The sequence below is a fragment of the Ipomoea nil genome, unplaced genomic scaffold (genome assembly GCF_001879475.1).
Source record: "Ipomoea nil cultivar Tokyo-kokei standard unplaced genomic scaffold, Asagao_1.1 scaffold2036, whole genome shotgun sequence".
Taxonomy (NCBI): domain Eukaryota; kingdom Viridiplantae; phylum Streptophyta; class Magnoliopsida; order Solanales; family Convolvulaceae; genus Ipomoea; species Ipomoea nil.
Window position 1 is genome coordinate 4,782,048 of NW_017618464.1, and position 20,654 is coordinate 4,802,701.

The 20,654-nt window shown below is 32.3% G+C and overlaps 3 protein-coding genes across 3 annotated transcripts; 2 read left to right on the top strand and 1 right to left on the bottom strand.

The window, feature by feature from the left end:
* Positions 1-152: 152 nt before the first annotated feature.
* Positions 153-890, top strand: LOC109148105. The gene has a single exon (XM_019295884.1). The coding sequence runs from the start codon at positions 303-305 to the stop codon at positions 852-854; it is 552 nt and encodes a 183-aa protein (XP_019151429.1). The 5' UTR covers positions 153-302; the 3' UTR covers positions 855-890.
* A 600-nt stretch (positions 891-1,490) lies between these two features.
* LOC109148106 lies at positions 1,491-2,731 on the bottom strand. Its single transcript, XM_019295885.1, has 5 exons — positions 2,407-2,731; positions 2,270-2,324; positions 2,017-2,189; positions 1,825-1,903; positions 1,491-1,734 (listed from the first exon to the last, which is right to left on the bottom strand). Exons 1-5 carry the CDS (start codon positions 2,551-2,553, stop codon positions 1,718-1,720), a joined length of 471 nt encoding a protein of 156 aa, XP_019151430.1. The 5' UTR covers positions 2,554-2,731; the 3' UTR covers positions 1,491-1,717.
* A 12,174-nt stretch (positions 2,732-14,905) lies between these two features.
* LOC109147894 (ras-related protein Rab2BV-like) lies at positions 14,906-15,928 on the top strand. The gene is made up of 3 exons (XM_019295556.1): positions 14,906-14,969; positions 15,085-15,270; positions 15,351-15,928. Exons 2-3 carry the CDS (start codon positions 15,106-15,108, stop codon positions 15,837-15,839), a joined length of 654 nt encoding a protein of 217 aa, XP_019151101.1. The 5' UTR covers positions 14,906-14,969; positions 15,085-15,105; the 3' UTR covers positions 15,840-15,928.
* The last annotated feature ends 4,726 nt before the right edge of the window (positions 15,929-20,654 follow it).

Here is a 20,654-nt window from a genome sequence, read left to right on the forward strand (position 1 = left end):
CGGGGGAAATATCCTGTCCGGGATGTTTTACCATTATAATTAATAAAATAATAGTTTTTCAAAATTACGTAAATATTGTGATTCCAGGCAATTGCATGTGTTTCTGAGATTTTTTCCAGCTTTTTAACGTTATATATTCATTCGTTTGAAATGAAAACGAGGAAAAAAGATGATAAAGCAACAAAAAGAAAAAGCTGAGCTTTGAACTTTCTTTGAACAGAATGGCTTACAGTCACGGCAAGATTTCATTTTCCGGCCTCGCTTCAAGTGCAAAAGCTCCGCCGTGAGCAGCCGCGGCCAAGATGTCTGAAACGGGCGTCCCCAGGCTGGGCACGGCGATCCACATTACGGCGCTGGACGGGATAATACACGTGAATTCCCTGTTTTCTCTGGCGGTGTTCGTCGGGTTATCGTGGAACCCTCGGGACCCGAATAACCGGCTCACCGACGACCCGAAATGCCTGCCGGACCCGAAAGTGGCGGAGGATCTGGTGGCGTTCCACGTCTACTCCTTCGCGTGTTTCCTCTACTCCAGCCTCATCGCTCTGTGCCTGAAGCAGGCCCTCCGCCTCTCCTCCACCCGCGCCCATCACCACACCGTTTTCACCTTCACCTTCGACTTCGCCCACATCAACAAGACCGCACTCCGGGTCGGGTACCTGGTCTCCGCTGCGGGTTCGGCTTCTGGGTGCATTTGCTTGATGCTTGCTTTGATCAATGTCGTTGAGGTAAAGCTGGGAACTCTGGGGTGTGGGAGTCGCCATAGCTATGGAGCTGTCATCCCTCTCGTGACTTTTGTGCCATTAGGGCTTCTGTTATATGTATGCATCGTCGTCTATGCTTTCACTCGTTAACTTGCCCACAAACTGTTTGTCAATTTGTCCTGTATTTGATTCAGAAACAACATCTTACATTCTTACTCTTATCAGACCTTGTACTTACTATGCTGTTGTTTATATGAAAATTACCCTTAGTAAATCAATTCCATTTCTCATTAAGGGATAGTTTATATAATTATATGCAGACAGGACAGTTTAACTTGATTCCAGATTGCAGTATAGAAAATGACTCAATCTTTGACATGAGGGATTCTTTAACATGGTTCCAGATTGCAGCATAGAAAAAGACTTCATCTTTGACATAACAAGTTGCATATCAAGATTATGCTGCATTATTGTGGAATTGATTCTTCGGTTCTTCAGGACCACGTGTTATTTCTTCAACTGAAAACGACTTTCTAGTGAGTGGGAATTCGAAGACAGGAAATGCTGTAAGTGGATGCTCTTTCTAGTCATTGCCATGCATGAATTCTGTTAAGAAGTAATAAAACTCTCGGTGTTCATTATACAAAGATTTGCTGCATACTTGCATGGCTACCTTTCTGCTATTTCACAGGGTGTTGTTGCTTTAGTTTTACAGTTACTGCATCCTTGTTCTTTACAGTTACTGTTAGAGCAAGACAAATAGATTTCAGCCGGGCTGATTATGAGGAGTACTAGAAAGTTAGATTTGATTAAGAAAACAAAAGTAGCGTGTTACGTATACAATGAACTGCAAGGAGCTAGGAGTTTCTAGTACAAGCTAGCTTATGTTATTCTGAAACATGGGAAAAACAGAAAAAAGAGAAGGTAATGTTGAACTAAATGTTGTAAAATCTGCCACTCCTTTCTGCTACGAAATCATCCTTAAGGTGCCGTCCTTTAAATTAAGGTCTGCTTTAGTAGTAGAGTGATCCTGCAGAGATAAACAGATAAAACTTGATTTGCAGCTATGAAAGAAACACCTTAAGAAGAAGATTATCTGAAATGACAGAAATATTCATACCCTGCCACCAGTTTCCCCTAGAAGCACAGTTTGAATTGTTGTTTCCGTTTTGGTCATCTTCATCCCCGTCTTTTTTGAACTGATTCAAGAAAAACGCAACCCAAAAAGCATAAACTGAATCATTAATCTTTGAATATAGTTTTGATTGGAACCAAAATCACATATCATATACACTCCTTATATTTTACTTACAGTATGGCGCGAGGTATTGGTTTGGGTGGTTGGAGGGTAAACATCTTGGCCGCCATAATAGATTGATGAGCTTAAATAGCACGGCTCTACACTTGAGTTCTGATAAACAGAACTCTTGATCTCCTTGCTACTTATCCCCGTGCCATCTCCCCTTCCCCTTCGAGTTGCACAATCTGAATATAAAGAGTCTCTTCTAAGGTCACAGAACCTTATTTTAAAGGAGTGAAAAGTGAAAAGTATTATTATCCATTACCTGAAGTTGTTGAGGAGCCTGAGACCTCAGAATGAGTAGACCCCCTCCCCAGTCCCTAGAAAATGATGGTATAACAGAGATAAGTGATATTTTAAGAATGAAATGAAAGTAGTTAAAACAGTTGAAGGTGTACGTACCATGGAGGAAGGCCCGAAAACGGATTGAAAGAGCCCCGAGGTTGTTGATTTTGAGGAGTCTTTAGGACCAAAAAGATCAGTAGTCAAGGATGAAGATGAGCCTCCTACTTGCTGTTTATAGTTGTAGCTGCCCTTTCCCTTCTCCATTAACCAAAGAAACTACCTTCTGTGTGGTATACTACTATCCTAGGAGTTTGTCTGTTAGTCTTTAATAACGACCAACTGACAAAATGCTAAAAAATGGCTGATAAGATCTCTAGATGCTGCAGAAGGGAAAGGGAGATCAGAGAAGGTGATCTAAGCTTTGAGTGAAATGAAAACATTCAGAGGGCTATTTATAGACAGCCATAAAGATTGCATTCTTCACTCACTATTGACGTCATTAGTTCAGTTTGGTGTCTTGCTGAATACTCTTTACTAACTACTCACAAATAATTCAAACTTGCTCTCTTTCACATTCTATCAGGATTAAGCGGTTTTCCAGACTCAACACCAAATTGTACAGTGCCCAACCCAAACCCAAACCCCCCGTGCTGCTGGAAGCAAGTCTTAAGTGCGATTTCTTATCCATTAGACCAATGCCTGGGGGCGTTTTCATTATTTTTGTATAGTAGCCGGTGTTATATAACGAATATGCACTAACAACAGGGTGTTGGGCTTAACGCTCCAAGCCTACTTGGGTCTCTCTACTTAGACTTGATTACTTTACTGTCATTTTTAACAACGAACAAAATTTATCCTCGAATAATTTAGGCGAACCCCACCATGAAAACAATTGCAAGCACATAGTAAATATAAGTTGATAAAAAGTCACTTTCTCAAGTTGAGGCTATTCGGATGAAATTGCACAAATAGGCATGCAGTTAACTGTTGATGCATTGTTCCATTCTTGTGCATTAATATATATATATATATATACTCATAACATGCATATTATCTCTTCTTCTTCTTCTTCTTCTTCTTCCCTATGAATTCCACTTTAGAATCTGAAGAGTACTGTCTGCTATGAATGGAATCAAAAGGCAGAGTCACGTGATGAAGGTGTCAAAATTGACTCTATCTTCCCTTGTTTAATTATTTATTTTATTTGGAGAATCATTGAACAAATTAAATTCTTATCAGTTGAAAGGAGCACTACAGATAACTCTCCATCATGGCTGTCCTTTCATGACAAGGAGGGGGTTTTAACTAGCTTGGAGTCAGGGATAACAAAAAAGAGGCAAAATTATTATATTTAAAAAAAAAAAATTAAAGATATATATATAATATATAGTCCAGAGCGAATTCATTGGATTCAGGATATAGTCAGGCAAAGACATCTGTTATTAAAAAAAAAAAAACACCCCATAAATTAATAACAACTAGCTAGCTACATAACATACATAATCTTAATCTGATAAGGTTATCATCATCTTGAAATCTATAATAGGGTTAACAAGAGATTAATATAATGAAGCTTATTATCTGTTTTGCACTATAAGGGCAAACAAAAAAATTTAGGAGTACTATAAATGGAATTGATTGGAGAATGGTCTAAAGAGTGGATAGACAAAGATACTTATCCCATTATTAAAGAACATATTATGAGGATTAGATTTGATTCTAGTACTTGCAATTCAAGATAGATATTCATGAGGTAGCCAATGTATGTTAACTTTTTGAACATTGTGCTCATTAAGATATTGTAGATTAGGCAATAGAGAATACTTAAGGTAGATATGGCATTTAATTTGATTAAAATATGGTTAGAGTGGTGGTTAAGATAGAATATTGAAATGCCATTTGAATCTTCAATTCCCCCATCATGCATGTTGTTATATTCAACCCTCATTAATTAGGTTAATTAGGCGAACAAAATTCAATTACGCCAAAATATTTTTCTTTTTTCTTAATAATCAATATTTTCCAACTTTCTCAGAGTATATCATGGACTTCAGAAATATACATTCTCTAAGCTCATAATGAGATAAATCGAGTATGTCTAATTTTGAATTCCACACCAAACTATATCCTTAGCTTTTATGTACAAGGAGGCCAGCCAATCTCAATCCTGAATCAAATTGGTAGAGTTCATCTTCAGATTGTTTGTGGTGGAGTTTGAATCCAAGATATTTATTTAAGCGAATGGGGGTTGAATACTTGAATTGCATTATTTGTCACATCAAATTAATGCATGCAACTAGAAAAGTACTCGTTCAACTCATGCCAAAATTCCACTCGGACACATTTAATGATGTGGTATACTCGATTGATTCTTGATAGCGTTATTCTATCCAAGTATATAGGTTAGAATATGTATGTTACATAATAGGTCTTTGTTACACACTAATTGTGTAGAGTAGAAGATCTCTATGCCAATTGGTACATTAATTAGCTACTAGAATGCTTTCTTTATATTAGAGGTATGAAAAATATCATGATGGTGATGAGTCGAGTCGACATGACACCTTCGGTTGGGCACTTGGTACAGTCGTGACACATGCATGGTGATTAATTACAAATCTAATGTTTGGTGAAATGGCAGTAGATGTGACCATTTCTAGTTGCGGCTCCTAGCCTCGAAGGTCTATTTTCTTAATGAATATAAAGAGTTCTATTGTTATGTTAAGATGTGAATATTAAATTACTCCGTAGAACGTAAAGTAGGAAGAGAAAATAGCATTTTAAATTATGGAGAGCGATGAGGCTCAAGCTTCTAGCATTAATTAGAGATTTTTATTTTTTTTTATTGATAACCTAATATATCATGAACCCGTCTTGAGATTAAATTAATAACACTAAAATGTATATTTCTGGCTTTCTGCGCACAAAGATCCCAGGTTAATCCAAACCTCCATTGTGACAAAAATTAAACCCTCATCTATTACTGAAAGTACGTCTTAAGTGATAATTTTTATCAGTCAAATGCAAGAGGATTAAAAACAAAAGCACAACTTTATCACTGTATATATAAATATACACATCTCACTCTCAATATTTTATTCATATATGGGACAACCTTAATTTTACTAAACAAATGGAACTCACACATAAAATGTAAAATAACTCTCAACACCTCAGAAAAGATATATAGTTGGAATTGATTAGACAATTAATTTAATAATCAATCTTCTCAATTTGAGTTAAGTAATCCTTTGCTGACTAACATTACAAAACTCTTTGGTAGCAACTATAAACTTTTTTGTAAAGATTTTCTATGGTACTACCAATGTTGATGTGATATTCCCATAGAAAAACCCTACTTTTATATATAACTACTATTAGTGAAGAGATTTTCTGGAAAGTAATTTTATTACAGTGATTGAGAGTGTATATATATATATATATATATATATATATATATATATATATATATTGAACTAATAATTCCTCCATGGAGAGCAATGGAGGTTTGAGCAAGACCCTTTCCACGAGCTGCTGCATTTCCCTCCCTCCCCATCACAGCATTTGCAGACCAAACCAAGCGTCGCCATCATGTTTGAAGAGCCTGTATGTATTGTATATATATTGTTGCATTAATACCAAAAAAAAAAAAAAAAATGAGGAAATTAGGGTAGAGAAGTATGAGTTCTGTTCACTTTTAGTCCTATGTCTATGAGACAATTTTCACATTTGGTCCTCATCTATTAATTTTTCTACATTTAATCAAACGACTTTTAAATCCTTACTACATTTGGTCACTCTGACCTAATTTACGGTCATTAGAGACTTATATTAAAGGGTAAAATTGTCATTTTTTAACTTTTCCAGGAGGGGATTAAAAATGACAAATTTGCCCTTCAAGATAAGCCACTCGCCTGAAATCTGGTTACCCGTAACTGAAAATTCTGTCGGATAAACTAAATGTGGTAAGGATTTAAGAGTCAAGAAATAAATGTGAAAAAGTTAATAATGGAACACCAAATATAGAAATGGTCCCTAGACTAAAAGTGGAAAAAACTTAGAGATTGAACGAGGTTGTGGATGATCATCATCACGTACTACGTTGTTGTGGATGTTGGTTTGCGATAGGCCTAGCGTGGAGCTGGGAGATGCATGTGAAGAAGAAGAAGATGATCATCACTGTCAACAAGACAAAGTGTAGAAAAGGTTTGATTCTAGCCATGATTATTCACTGCTCGAATTCTACGTACGAACAGAACAAGACAATATAATATATATGCAGGACAAAATATTGTGATTGAAATGCCGGAGATAATTTCTGATAGAATGCATGGATTCTGAAGCAATATATATAACTATATATATATGGGAAGGGGGGGGGGGGGTGTGGGGGGAGGGGTTGTTTCGTGTAAAAAGGTCTGGTGTGTAAAGAATAATAAAAATAAAAAATAAATCATTTTGCATTGACATGCATTCATGGATGCCATGCATGTATATAATTAGGGTTCACTGACTGTAAACTTTAATTCTTATAATTCTTATTCCATAATAATTAATAGGGAAAATGGCACTTTTTCCCCCTTTGTTATATACTTATAGCACTTTTCCCCCCTAAATTATTTAAGTGGCAGTTTTTTCCCCTGATATATTAAATAGACATATTTACCCTTAAAATAAATATTTCATTTATTTTTCTTCTCCAACAAATTATAACCACGATTTGAAAAAATAAAATACATTAAGTGTTGAATTTAGAATATTTTAAAAATAAAAAAATAAAAAAATAAAATTTTAAAAGAAAGTTTGAACCAACCGTTCAAATTGGATCCAAAATTGTGAACCGACGGTTCAAAATAAAACTCAAACCGCGATTATATATACTTATATGTGAGAGTCAATATAAATGCGAAAAAAAACATACACTATTTGCAAATATTATAATTCTAATTTAAGCTATTGCTAGTAGTTATTCCGATTTGAACCTCCGGTTCATGGTTCAGGATCCATTTTTTTCCAGTTCACGATTTTAATAAACGGAAACCCAAATATTGGGTTATGTTATGAATCATAACCGAAAATTTTTAATTTGATTGCTATAGTGTTTGGTTCAGTTCGAACCGAACCGTGGTCATCCCTACGTATAAGCAATAATTTGTTGAAGAAGAGAAATAAATAAAATATTTGTTTTAAGGGTAGAAATGTCTATTTAATATTATCAGGGGGAAAAACCGCCACTTTTATAATAATTGAGGGGGCAAATATGAATGCATGAATAACTCAGGGGGAAAAAGTGTTATAAGCATATAACACGGGGAAAAAGTGCTATTTTCCCTAATTAATATAGATTTGTTTAGAACACCAGTAAATTTAACTCGATTTGTTGATTGTTTACCATATCAATGTCACTATAATAGTGTGAAATCGATTTGAAATTCAAGTATAATTAATTCTCTAATTGTATTTTTTTCCATGTTCATATTGACTGGATTGGATGCTATGACCACAAAAATCCAGCCAGTAATTACTAATTAATTAGTCAATGCTTTTACCATTTGAAATTTCAAATTTTGAACCTGACTACAATTTATGAGCAACAACATAATTTCAAAATTGAAATTTCTGGAAATTAAAGTGTGTTTTGTAATTAATGTAGAAGTTAATGTTGAGAAATATATATCGCAGGTAAAAACACAGCAAACAATTATGAGTGTATGTATTGGGGGAAGCTAAGGCACCTCTGACTTGGTCATCAACAAATTTGGATTTCAAGTTTGTAAGTGTTCAGTAATTTAATTGACGGCTTCAATTCGGTCGAATGAACAATCGTTATGCTGTGGATTCCAAACCACGCCGTTTTCATGTGGTTGAGTGACGGTGCCGTTATCCCCCATAATTTTTATACTGTAAATTCATAATTTCTATATTGTAGATTCATAATTTTTATACTGTAGATTCATAAAATCTATACTGTGGATTCATAATTTCTAAATCGTAGATTCATAATTTAAATACAGTAGATTCATAATTTCTATACTGCAGATTCATAATATCTGTACTGTAGATTCATAATTTCTGTACTATAGATTCATAATTTCTAAACTGTATAGTTATCAAATTATGAACATATAGTTTGTTAGAAAATTGCTTGAATTCTGTAATACATTTGAAATACAACAAAATTACAGAAAACAACAAGGAACAAAAATTGGATCAGTTGATATCTTTCAGGCGTGTAATCACTTTCTTATAAGCTTTAAATCTCCCTCTATAAAGCAACAAGGTTCAAGATTTAATCTTATAGGATACAAGAAGATTAACGAAATTCTCAAGTTGCTTTGTTTGAGAATTTCCTGTAGAATTGTAGAACTGTGAAATATCTTAGTGTACTGCAATTGTATTGCATATATCTTTTTCAGATGATTCTCCCGATCTTTATAGATGCAAATAAATCAGTTTGGAGAAGTTACATGGAAGTTAATTATTTGAATTTAAAACTTAACTTCCATAAGATATATCTTAACTGATATATTAGGCATAGAAAATAATAACAGAATCTTATATATTTTCATAAGATATGTACCTTCGTAGGTTTATGCACTGCATACGAAATTATAAAGTAAAAAATATATATTTATATATTTATTACTGCAATGCATGCTACATGCATAATAATAAATAGATAATATATATATATATATATATATATATATATATATATATATATATATATATATATTAACACTTACACGCACGCAGCCAACAATTAACAAAACCAATGAATCAATGTTATGAATTAGGCAACGAATCATGCGGGAAAGATGTTGTACCACGAAAGCAGCAAAACCAACCAAGTGGCTTGTGGTCCACTGGTATTGGATTGCTCCCCTATGTGGGAAGTTTAGATTTTGAGCCTCGTTGTAGGCATACATTGTATGGGTATCCCCTTCTTTTGTAAAAAAAAAAAAAAAAAAAAAAAAAAAAAAGCAATTTCTTTCGTTAATATAACGAAATGGCACCCAATACCACTTAACACGAATCATGCAACCTGAATCCATCTTTTCCTTAATAACGAATTTGTTTATCAATTCGTGTTTAACGAATTTGTTTATCAATTCGTGTTTAACGAATTCGTTCATCAAATCGTTAAACCACGATACGATATTACCGAATTGATTTATGCATTGATTTGTTAAGAACCAACGATTCGTTAACAACAATGAATCATTAAACTTCAATTCGGTTCCAAACCATAATTTTCCCAATTTACTTTCTACTAAACTAAAATAATATTTATAACTTCACAACTCCAAATATTATTTAAGCTTTCATGGTAGTCAATCTGAAACATTAATCTCCATTACTATATAAATTTCCAACATAGTTCTGTGATTTGTGAATACAGAGTTCAACAATTGGAATATGAACATCGAAACTTATGAACATATAGCTCTATCTCATATTTACAAACCTAATACTGTAGATTCATAATTTTTATACTGTAGATTCATAATTTCTAAACTGTGCGATTGCGAAGAGAGAAACGCCATTAACGACAAGTGAAAAATAATTTTTTTTTGAAATTAGAACGGCGTCGTTTCCGCCGTTGTGGAACTGTGCCCACCTTGTAAGGTGGGCACGTTTCCACAACATAATTTGTGGGGCCTCTCGACTTTCAATTTATGGGTTTCCTGTTCGTCTCTCGATTGAGCTGATGAATCATAACTTATTTAGACTGATTCATTTTCTTGTGGTTTTTTAACGATTAAGGTTTCGAAAATGAGTTATATCCAATTATACTACCTGATTCTGAAGAAATCAAACAAAACCCTGCCCTACTCAATGGCCACATAAATCATGAAAATTTTATTCGTTAACATCCCTATTACATGCCACCTAAGTTTAATGTCTAGTAATAACAATTTATTTTTAATAAAAAAAAAAGAGTTTAAATTGATATTAAATTTACAAGATTTTTTAAAAGTGGAAAAATGTTTGAAAATTTTCAACCAATAATCCCATACATAACTATGTATGTAGTTCCAAAATTATTAATAATAATAAAATAAAATCAATGTCGTATTGGAAGGGTTACAAGAGTTGAAAAGGAGAGAGAGACATCTTTCAACATCACCTAGAAAAACTTGAAATCGAATTTTGACTTTTAATTAATTGCTCGCATGTAAAATATGCATGGAACAACTTACTTTATTTTAATTTCGCAACATTATTATTATTATTGATTGTTTTACCACTTTTATTTGTTTTACTTTTACTATACGCTATCTAGAACCAACCATAGAATTATTGAATTGAAAATATGGGAAAGATTCTAGATTCTAAGACCATTAGAACCTAATACTATACTCCTAAGTCGTAACTTTTAAGATTTACCATTCTGCATGCTTTATATATATATATATATATATATATATATATATATATATATAGAGAGAGAGAGAGAGAGGATGGTTCATGTGATAACATCTCCCTTGTAAAAAGTATAAACATATCAACGTATTCTATGAGAAATCAAATGCTAAATTTTTACTATTACTAAACTTTTAAATTGTAATAATTATAAAATAAACACTCCCTATATATAAATCTTTAAGGGTAGGTGAATGGGTAAAACATAATTCTTATAATCTTGCCAACACATTTTCTCTCACTCAACTTCCGTCGCTTAATTAGTTATTTTAGGGATGTTAGATTATATAAAAACTTTTTTTAAAAAAATAATATGCTCTCCTAGTTAAATCACGCACTCTATAAATATATATAATATAATGTTCATCTATTAGTGTAGCATTACCTATAAGTTTAATTTTTCTTTTTTAGATTTTCATTATTTATTGTGAATTAATTAATCAATCCCACTACACGTTAATAAAGAGTTTTTACAATAATTAAATGCAAAAAAAAAAATAAAAAAAATCAAGTACCATGATGATGATGATGATGATGATGATATAATAATAATAATAATAATAATAATAATAATAATAATAATAATAAATAATAATAATAATAATAATAATAATATTATTATTATTATTATTATTATTATTATTATTATTATTATTATTATTATTATTATTATGTCAAGATGGGAGTGAATATTATGAGATGGTTTTATTAAGTGCTTATATAATGACTTTAATGTTGTATGTATTTGAATGTCATATTACGAAATGATTATAGTAAGTGGGGTTTGGTTCAGATTATTTCATGTATATAGCCCTTAGTAATGTAGGTATTGAAATTATATTTTATATACCATATATTATTTGTTTCTTGTGAGTTGCGAAAGATTTAATTCATGCTGGAAGTGATTTCAAATTCAATTCAGTTTTGGTCACATTTCTTAAAACTCTCATCTCTCAACTTTTTAAATAATGTGAAATGTTTGAAAACGTCGCTGTAAAAAATATATTTTTATTATAATGATGAATATGTCAAGTGTGGAATAATTTTTCTTACAAACGTCATGACCAAGGTAAAGCTCTAAAAAGCCAAATATGTAATGCATGCTTCTACTTTTTAGTATATTGTCGGACCTTTAATCACGGGAAAACAAATTTACCTTAAAAATTAAACTCAATTTCTAAAATATCACGAATTTAATTTTTGTCAATACCCTTTTAATTGAGTTTGTTATATAATAAGATTTTTTTAATGTGATTTATCTTTCTTATATAATTTGCAAGCTATTACATATATGAGCGTAATTCATTTCTGTATATCCTCAAATAGTGAAAATAGATTTCCCTTGTCACCTAAAAAATAATAATATGTATAAGTTATATCTGAATTGCTATCATATATACCACTGGGAATTGAAATTTTGTGATATGTGGGAATTGAATTAAAGTTGGGTTGTGAGGACTAAATTATCTCTCATAATGGATATTTTGATCTAAAAAAAAAAAAACTTAGATGTCACGCAATCAGCCTTCTGTGCGGCAAACTATTGTGTGGACTGTGGATCATGGATAATTGTGTGGACCGCGGTCTAAAATATCGTCGTGAATATGAGTAAAAATAATATACATTATGTGTTAAAATAATATACATTACGTGTTAGAATAATGTACATTATGTATTAAAATAATATACATTACATGTTAGAATAATGAAACATCTGGGTAATATAATGTATATTATGTTTTAAAATAATGTACATTATGCTTTAGAATAATGTACATTATATTTTAGAATAATATACATTATGGGTTATAAAAATGTATATTGCAGTTGGGCGCACGAAAAAATAAAATTAAGCAAAACGACGTCGTTTTTGGATCGTGATCTACACAGTTGTGTAGCCACGGTCCACGCAATAACTATTGTTCACGTGCGCCCACACTACTCTATTCAAGTTATGACCTTTAAGTTTAGCGACGAACCAACTACGCAGTCCCAGGGGGCTAACCAATGACTCAAAATTGTAGTAATTATATTATTACTTATTCCTTTTCAATTCTCATATAAACACAACAATATAATAGAAATTCTTAGTAATTATATTCCTACCAAACAACCAATATAATTTAAAATTCTACTTTATTTTCATATTATTCCTCTCCTATTGAATCGCAATCCCCCTCCCCCAACATCCGTTTCCTAATTAATTCCCTCATGGCAACCAAATATATCGTAAGAGTAACTAAACTTTGTGTGCAAAGCATTGAGAATATGAGGTACATAATTTATACTCGTAAGGTACAGATCAAATTTCATAACACAAGACAAAAAATCATAACACAAGAAACATACACATGTTATATATTTACTTATTTTTCAAATCTGATTTAGTTACATAACTCGTGTTCATAGACACAAAATTTCACAACACAAGACACAAAAATTCATATCATACGACACAATTATTAATTTGTTCTAAGTACAAAATTCATACTCATAAAGTACAAAATTTCATAATGCACGACACAAAAGTCATAATACAACTCTCTCGTCTCTAGTATTCTACACTGCCGCCGCCTCCGTGAAGCAAGCGGATCGGAGGCGACATCCGATCGTCTTCCCTTGCTGTCATCTCCACCACAGACAGCGTCCGCCTTCACCATTTTCTCATCCATCTCCACCGCTACCGGTCGTTACTCCCTTATACGTACTGTTGTTTCCCTTTAATACTTTGTTTTACTGGTTTAACTTTGTTTGCAGTTTATGTGTTTTTCCTCTCGTTATTTTGACGATTTTCTTCCTCTCGTTTACTTGGCGAGTTCTTTTTCATAAAGCGTGAAACGATAACACTAGTCATGGCGTATGTGAATCTCATCCTTGTGACAAACATGACAATGAAAAAGAGTCTTATCTGAACTATGATATGCAGTTTGGTCCGATGGAGATATTGTCAATGGATAGAAGAATGAAAATAGATACTCAAGTGGTGTGCATGACTATTCAACTAGTGTCAGTCTTGGGTACGTTTAACCAAATCATTAAAGAAGTTTTAAGTTCCTACAAAGAATTCAGCTTCAAATCAAACAGTCTGCGAATCAAGTTTCTGTAGCATTGCTAGGGAAGTTGATCAAATTTTATATAGCATTGCTAGGGAAGTTGTTTCTGTGTCTGACTGTAAGGAATGTTTGACCATTTCATCGATTTTTATTGTAAACTTTTCAGCCTATGATTAATGAATCAGCTTTTTATTTTTATTTTTATTTTTTTTTAAAAAGTCATAATACAAAACACAAACACATGAATCATGGTTTATAGTGCAGTGTGGCGCAAATTATGCTGTGCAACCAAATGCACCATGCGCATGGTGCATTCGATGCAAAACGACGTCGGTTTGGTTAAAAAACGCGCGTCCCACTTAAAGAAGAAATCAGGTTCGATTCCTGGCAATAGCATTTTTATATATCTATAAATTCATAACTATATATCCATAAATTCATAACTATATATCCACAAATTCATAACTATATATCCACAGTGAATGAATGAAGTAAAAATCCACAATGAATGAACTAAATATCCACAGTGAATGAATGAAGTAAATATCTACAATGAATGAACGAAATATCCATAAATTCATAACTATATATCCAGAAATTCATAACTATATATCTACAGTGAATGAATGAACTAAATATCCACAATGAATGAACTAAATATTCATAAATTCATAACTATATATCCACAAATTCATAACTATATATCCAGAAATTCATAACTATATATCTACAATAATGCTATTGTCGAGAATCGAACCTAATTTTTTTTTTAAGTGAAACGCACGTTTTTGGTCAAAACGACATCGTTTTGCATCGTATGCACCATGCGCATGGTGCATTCGGTTGTACAGCATAACTATTGGCAGTGTGGACTATGGTCCATGGTATACTAATTTGTATATTAGTAGTCCACGTTACAGGTTGGACCATTGTCCACGTTACTATTCTAATTGGGCTTAGGTTGTCAAATGACCCACATCTGGTATGGGCTTACTGCCCTGAACAGGCCCATTTCTAGTAGGTAGAGGGACGCCTCTGAATCTCTGATCATTCCCTGTATTGACCGTTAAAATTCCTGTTTTTCAGTTATTCAGTTTCTTGAGGATGGAAATTTTGTATTTTGGAAAAAAAAAATAAAAAATCTTTAGTTCCATCCGAAGATTGAAAATAGAAGAAATCCCCATTTCGCCTTTGTTATTTGTGAGTATCAATTTAATTTTCTTTTTTTTTTTTCATCTGCAATTTTATTCTTTTAATACGTGATTAATTACTCAAATTAATGTTTATGAATTCATCGCGATTTCGATATGATCAGGTAAATAGATAGAAAGAAGCAATGTCATATAAAGTAAATCATCAATACGATTACTTGTTCAAGATTGTATTGATAGGAGACTCGGGTGTCGGGAAATCTAACATACTCTCCAGATACACCAGAAATGAGTTTTGTTTGGAATCCAAATCCACCATAGGTGTCGAATTCGCAACAAAAACTCTCCAGGTTTATTTTATTTGAACTATTTTAATTTAATTAATTAATTATTTCTTGACAAAAATTTCTGGCTCCGCCCCGGAATACAGGTGGAGGGGAAGACCGTGAAAGCCCAGATATGGGACACGGCGGGGCAAGAAAGGTACAGGGCGATCACCAGCGCGTACTATAGAGGAGCGGTGGGGGCACTTTTGGTATACGACATAACCAAACGGCAAACCTTCGAGAACGTTCACCGGTGGTTGCGCGAGCTCCGGGACCACGCCGACTCCAACATCGTGATCATGATGGCGGGGAACAAGACCGACCTGAACCACCTGCGGGCGGTGCCGGAGCAGGAAGGGCAGGGGGTGGCCGAGAAAGAAGGGCTGTCGTTCCTGGAAACCTCGGCCATGGAAGCCGTCAACGTCGAGAAGGCGTTCCAGACAATATTAATGGATATTTATCAGATAATCAGCCGGAAAGCGCTGGCGGCGCAAGATGATGCGGCGGTTCCCGGTCAAGGAACTGCCATTAAGGTTGGGGAGGTTAATAATAATGCTGACTTGAACAAGAAACAAGGTTGTTGTTCTAACTGATCGATCTAAACGCACATATATTCATTTGTTGTTCAAAATTGTATTAAAGCCTGCAATCGCTCCTTTGTGACTATAGCTGGCAAATTGTATTAACTCGATAAGTATTAAAAAAAATTTGTTGTTTGTCTTATTTTATTTGCATATGTATTCTTATATCGTGAGATAAAGACTAACCAAATAGGTTTCGATTGATCCACACATACTTGTTGTGTTATTTCATTTTCATACTTATTGCTTACTTTAATCATATTACAACTATATGTTATCAATCATTCATGTATGTTTACGTAAATTAACACTTTTCAGTAAATAAAAACTAATCAAGTCGAGTCCAGATAGAAACGGATTTCCTTCTAGTTATTTAAGGCTTAAATTCCTGTTCCTTTGATTTTCGGTATGACATTTTATTACTTGATGTAAAGAGTATTTCCGTATGTCTCTAAATACGATTATCTTGTTTGTAAAACGATTAGCAAATAGGATTGCCCATTTATTAATTAAGAAGCCACTTTCTATGTCGGGTGTAATGAATGGTTTGATTATCCCCTTTTATTTGTAATATGTACGGTAATTATTGGTCATAGTTAATAAATTATCCCTTTTAAGTCCAATTTTGATTGCTGTATTATAACTATATTATCAATCATGCATATTTAATAAAAATTAAAAATTGAAGTAAATAAAAATTAATCAAGTCAAGTCTCAATCCATTCTAATCCAAAATTTTACTTTTCTAATTCAATCATGCAATTATATATATCCTCAAAAATTTTACTTTTCTAATTCAATCATGCAACTATATATATCCTCAAAAATTTTACTTTTCTAATTCAATCATGCAACTATATATATCCTCAACCATGCAAATATTCACGTGCAGTGGTTGAGAGAGGCACACGTTCACGTGGGCAAGAGATTACATACATTAAATTTAATTAGAGAGTTAAAAAAAATTTATGTGGTTTCAGATTCGTCGAATTAATCTTAAATTCACATGACTCCGTCTCTAGAGTTTTTGAGATGGTAAATTACAAGCCGCACAATCACTCCGCGAGTCATATCTTAATTTTCATGTGCGCATAAGGGATCTAATCCAGACCTTCAAGCATCTTTGGACAATTTTTTCCATACTTGTTTCTAGTAAATTTGAACCTCACACTATCGACTCATGTTATGCTTTAAGTCAGGATGCGAACCAATTACGCTAAACTTCGAGGGCAATTAGAGAATTTAATGCTATTCATGGATGTTAATGAAAGAAAAATTACATATTTTTATTTTATTTCTAAACACACACACACACACACACACAAAAAAAAAAAGAATCTATAATTATTATATAAAAATATATATCAAATAAATTTTCTTATGTATAATACTTTGTAAATTACATGAAAATAAAATACAATATTGTATTCTGTACTAAAAATATATTGTGCGATGGGCTCCACCTCACTTATTTTGAGGCAAATTACAGATGTTTTTTTTTTTGAAATACAGATGTTTTAATCACACTACTAAACTAATAAATGAAATTGAGATCGGTACAAAGTCCTTTTCAACCCGCCCGTACCTAAAACATCACAAAAACGTGGGATTTCTTTTCAAAATAATTGAAGAATCATGATTGTATTCAATGGTTAAAGTGCATGCATATTTATAAATCAAAATGCATAACATAAAGACATAAAGTTTTTCCTATTTTTCGCAATAGTCACGATAGATCTTTTCATAAATTAATTTTATTTCATTTTTGACATCTCAATTGTTGTAATATTTTTTACTTTTAATCTTAATTTGTTCCATTTTATTTTTCAAATATTCAGTTTGAAGTCTAAATATTCAAAAATATTATCACATTCGTGTATTTAATTTAATTATATTTTGAACTAACAATTGTACAACTTGATCTAAAAGACGGAAAATAAAATTAAAAATGTTAACATGATTGCAATACTAAAAATAAAAGGAAAAATTATCAAAATCGTTTTTAAAGTTGAACAAATAGTATAATTGCTTCTTGTAACTAACGTAAAGTTTCAACGAACCGCTTTAACTTGATAAAAAAAAATTACAATTGAGTTTAGTTGTTACCTACGGAGTTTATTGGTTGGACTCACATGCGAAAGACCTCATCAAGTCATCAACGTTCCACGAGGAAAATACTGGCACTCCATAGCAGTAAATTATGCTGTGGACATGTGCCCACCTTGCAAGGTGTGCACAGTTACACAACGACGCCATTCTAATTAAAAAAAAAATATTTTTCACTTATCGTTAACGTGTTTCTCTCTTCGCAATCGCACAGTTTAAAAATTATAAATTTACTGTATTTAAATTATGAATCTACAATATAGAATTATGAATCTACAGTATTAAGTTTGTGATAATGTGATAGAACATTATGTTCATAATTTTATAAATATATGTTCATAATTATAGAGCTATATGTTCATAATTTTTTATGTTCATATATCCAATTGTTGGAGTTGCAAAAAGCTAATTAACCAAACATTTATATTGATATTTTAACTAAATCAAACAATTAATAGTGATCAAATAAGTTAAAATTGACCTCTAGGCCATTTTTTTACCAAACAGGGCCTTTATGAATCTACAGTATAGAAATTATGAATCTACAACTGTGCCCACCTTGCAAGGTGGGTACGGTTCCACAGCATAACGCTCCCTCCATGGCAACCAGGTCCGAATTTTGGGCTATGCAACAGCACAGGGTCCCAAATTTTAGAGGGCCCCCAAATTTTAAAGAGCATTTGATCTTGAATGGATCACTAATTACTAATTTTAGTTGAATATTGTGATCGTTTATGGTTTGTGTTGAAGATCATGCATTAAATTTAGTCTTTTCAATAATTATTTCATATTTTCTACTTTACCATGCACATTTTTGCCTTTCCAGAGTTCTAGTGCATATTGTCCCTTCTTCCAGAGCATATTGTTGTGCCTTACAGTGCACATTGTTGTACCTTCAACCTTTAAACCTTACCATACACATTTTTGCCTTTCCAGAGTTCCAGTGCATGTTGTCCATTCTTCCCGTGCACATTGTTGTGCCTTACAAGCATGGTTGCAAAAATCGCGCCTAGGCGCTAGGCGGCTGCCGGCCGCCGCGAGGAAGGCCGGAATCGGCCTCCTCCGCGGCCTGGCGGCTGAACCGACGCTGAAATTTTTTAAATTTTTATTTTTATTTATTTATTTTTTTTTTTTTTTTGCGTTTTCAAGTGGAAAAAGTTCGGGAAGGCATAACTTTTGACTCGGTTGTCCGTTTTGGACAATTTTTTTTTTTTAAATCATGTATTTTTTCGAGATCTATCCACCGAAGGCAGTTTGGTCAACTAATTTCTCCAAAAAATGCTTCTTTTGCTCTTAATTTTAGTTTTTTATGTATTTAAATGGTTTCAATAATCTTTTGAACACTTTTACAACCACTTACGTAAATAGTTTGTAAGAAATAACTATGGAAATCTTATATTTTATTATTAAATTTTTAATTAAAAAAATAAAAAAAATAAAAAATAAATACATAATAAATAAATAAATAAATAAATAAAAATAAATCGGAGCCTAAGCGCCTAATGTTTTTTGCCACATTGCTTACAAGACACATTGTTGCGCCTTCAATCTTTAAGATCGTAGGTATTATATATATATATATATATATATATATATATATATATATATATAGGGAAAATTGCACTTTTTCCCCCTTTGTTATATACTTATAGCACTTTTCCCCCCTAAATTATTTAAGTGGCAGTTTTTTCCCCTTATATATTAAATGGACATATTTACCCTTAAAATAAATATTTCATTTATTTTTCTTCTCCAACAAATTATAACCACGATTTGAAAAAATAAAATACATTAAGTGTTAAATTTAGAATATTTTAAAAATAAAAAAAATAAAATTTTAAAAGAAAGTTTGAACCAACCGTTCAAATTGGATCCAAAATCGTGAACCGACGGTTCAAAATAAAACTCAAATCGCGATTATATATACTTATATGTGAGAGTCAATATAAATGCGGAAAAAAACATGCACTATTTGCAAATATTATAATTCTAATTTAAGCTATTGCTAGTAGTTGTTCCGATTTGAACCTCCGGTTCACGGTTTAGGATCCATTTTTTTCCAGTTCACGATTTTAATAAACGGAAACCCAAATATTGGGTTATGTTATGAATAATAACCGAAATTTTTTAATTTGATTGCTATAGTGTTTGGTTCAGTTCGAACCGAACCGTGGTCATCCCTACGTATAAGCAATAATTTGGTGAAGAAGAGAAATAAATAAAATATTTGTTTTAAGGGTAGAAATGTCCATTTAATATTATCAGGGGGAAAAACCGCCATTTCTATAATAATTGAGGGGGCAAATGTGAATGCATGAATAACTCAGGGGGAAAAAGTGCTATAAGCATATAACACAGGGGGAAAAAGTGTCATTTTCCCTATATATATATATATATATATATATATATATATATATATATATATATATATATATATATATATATATATATATATATATATATATATATATATATATATATATATATATATATATAAGAGCATTTGATCTTGAATAAATCACTAATTATTAATTTTAGTTGAATATTGTAATATTTTATGATTTGTGTTAAAGATCGTGTATTAAATTTAATCTGTCAATAGTTGTTGCATATTTTTGTGCTTTACAATGCACATTGTTCCTCCTTCCAGTGCACATTGTTGTGGCTCGCATGTGACGAAATCTTTCTTTTAAAGATGAGTTAATGAATGATTGATGAACC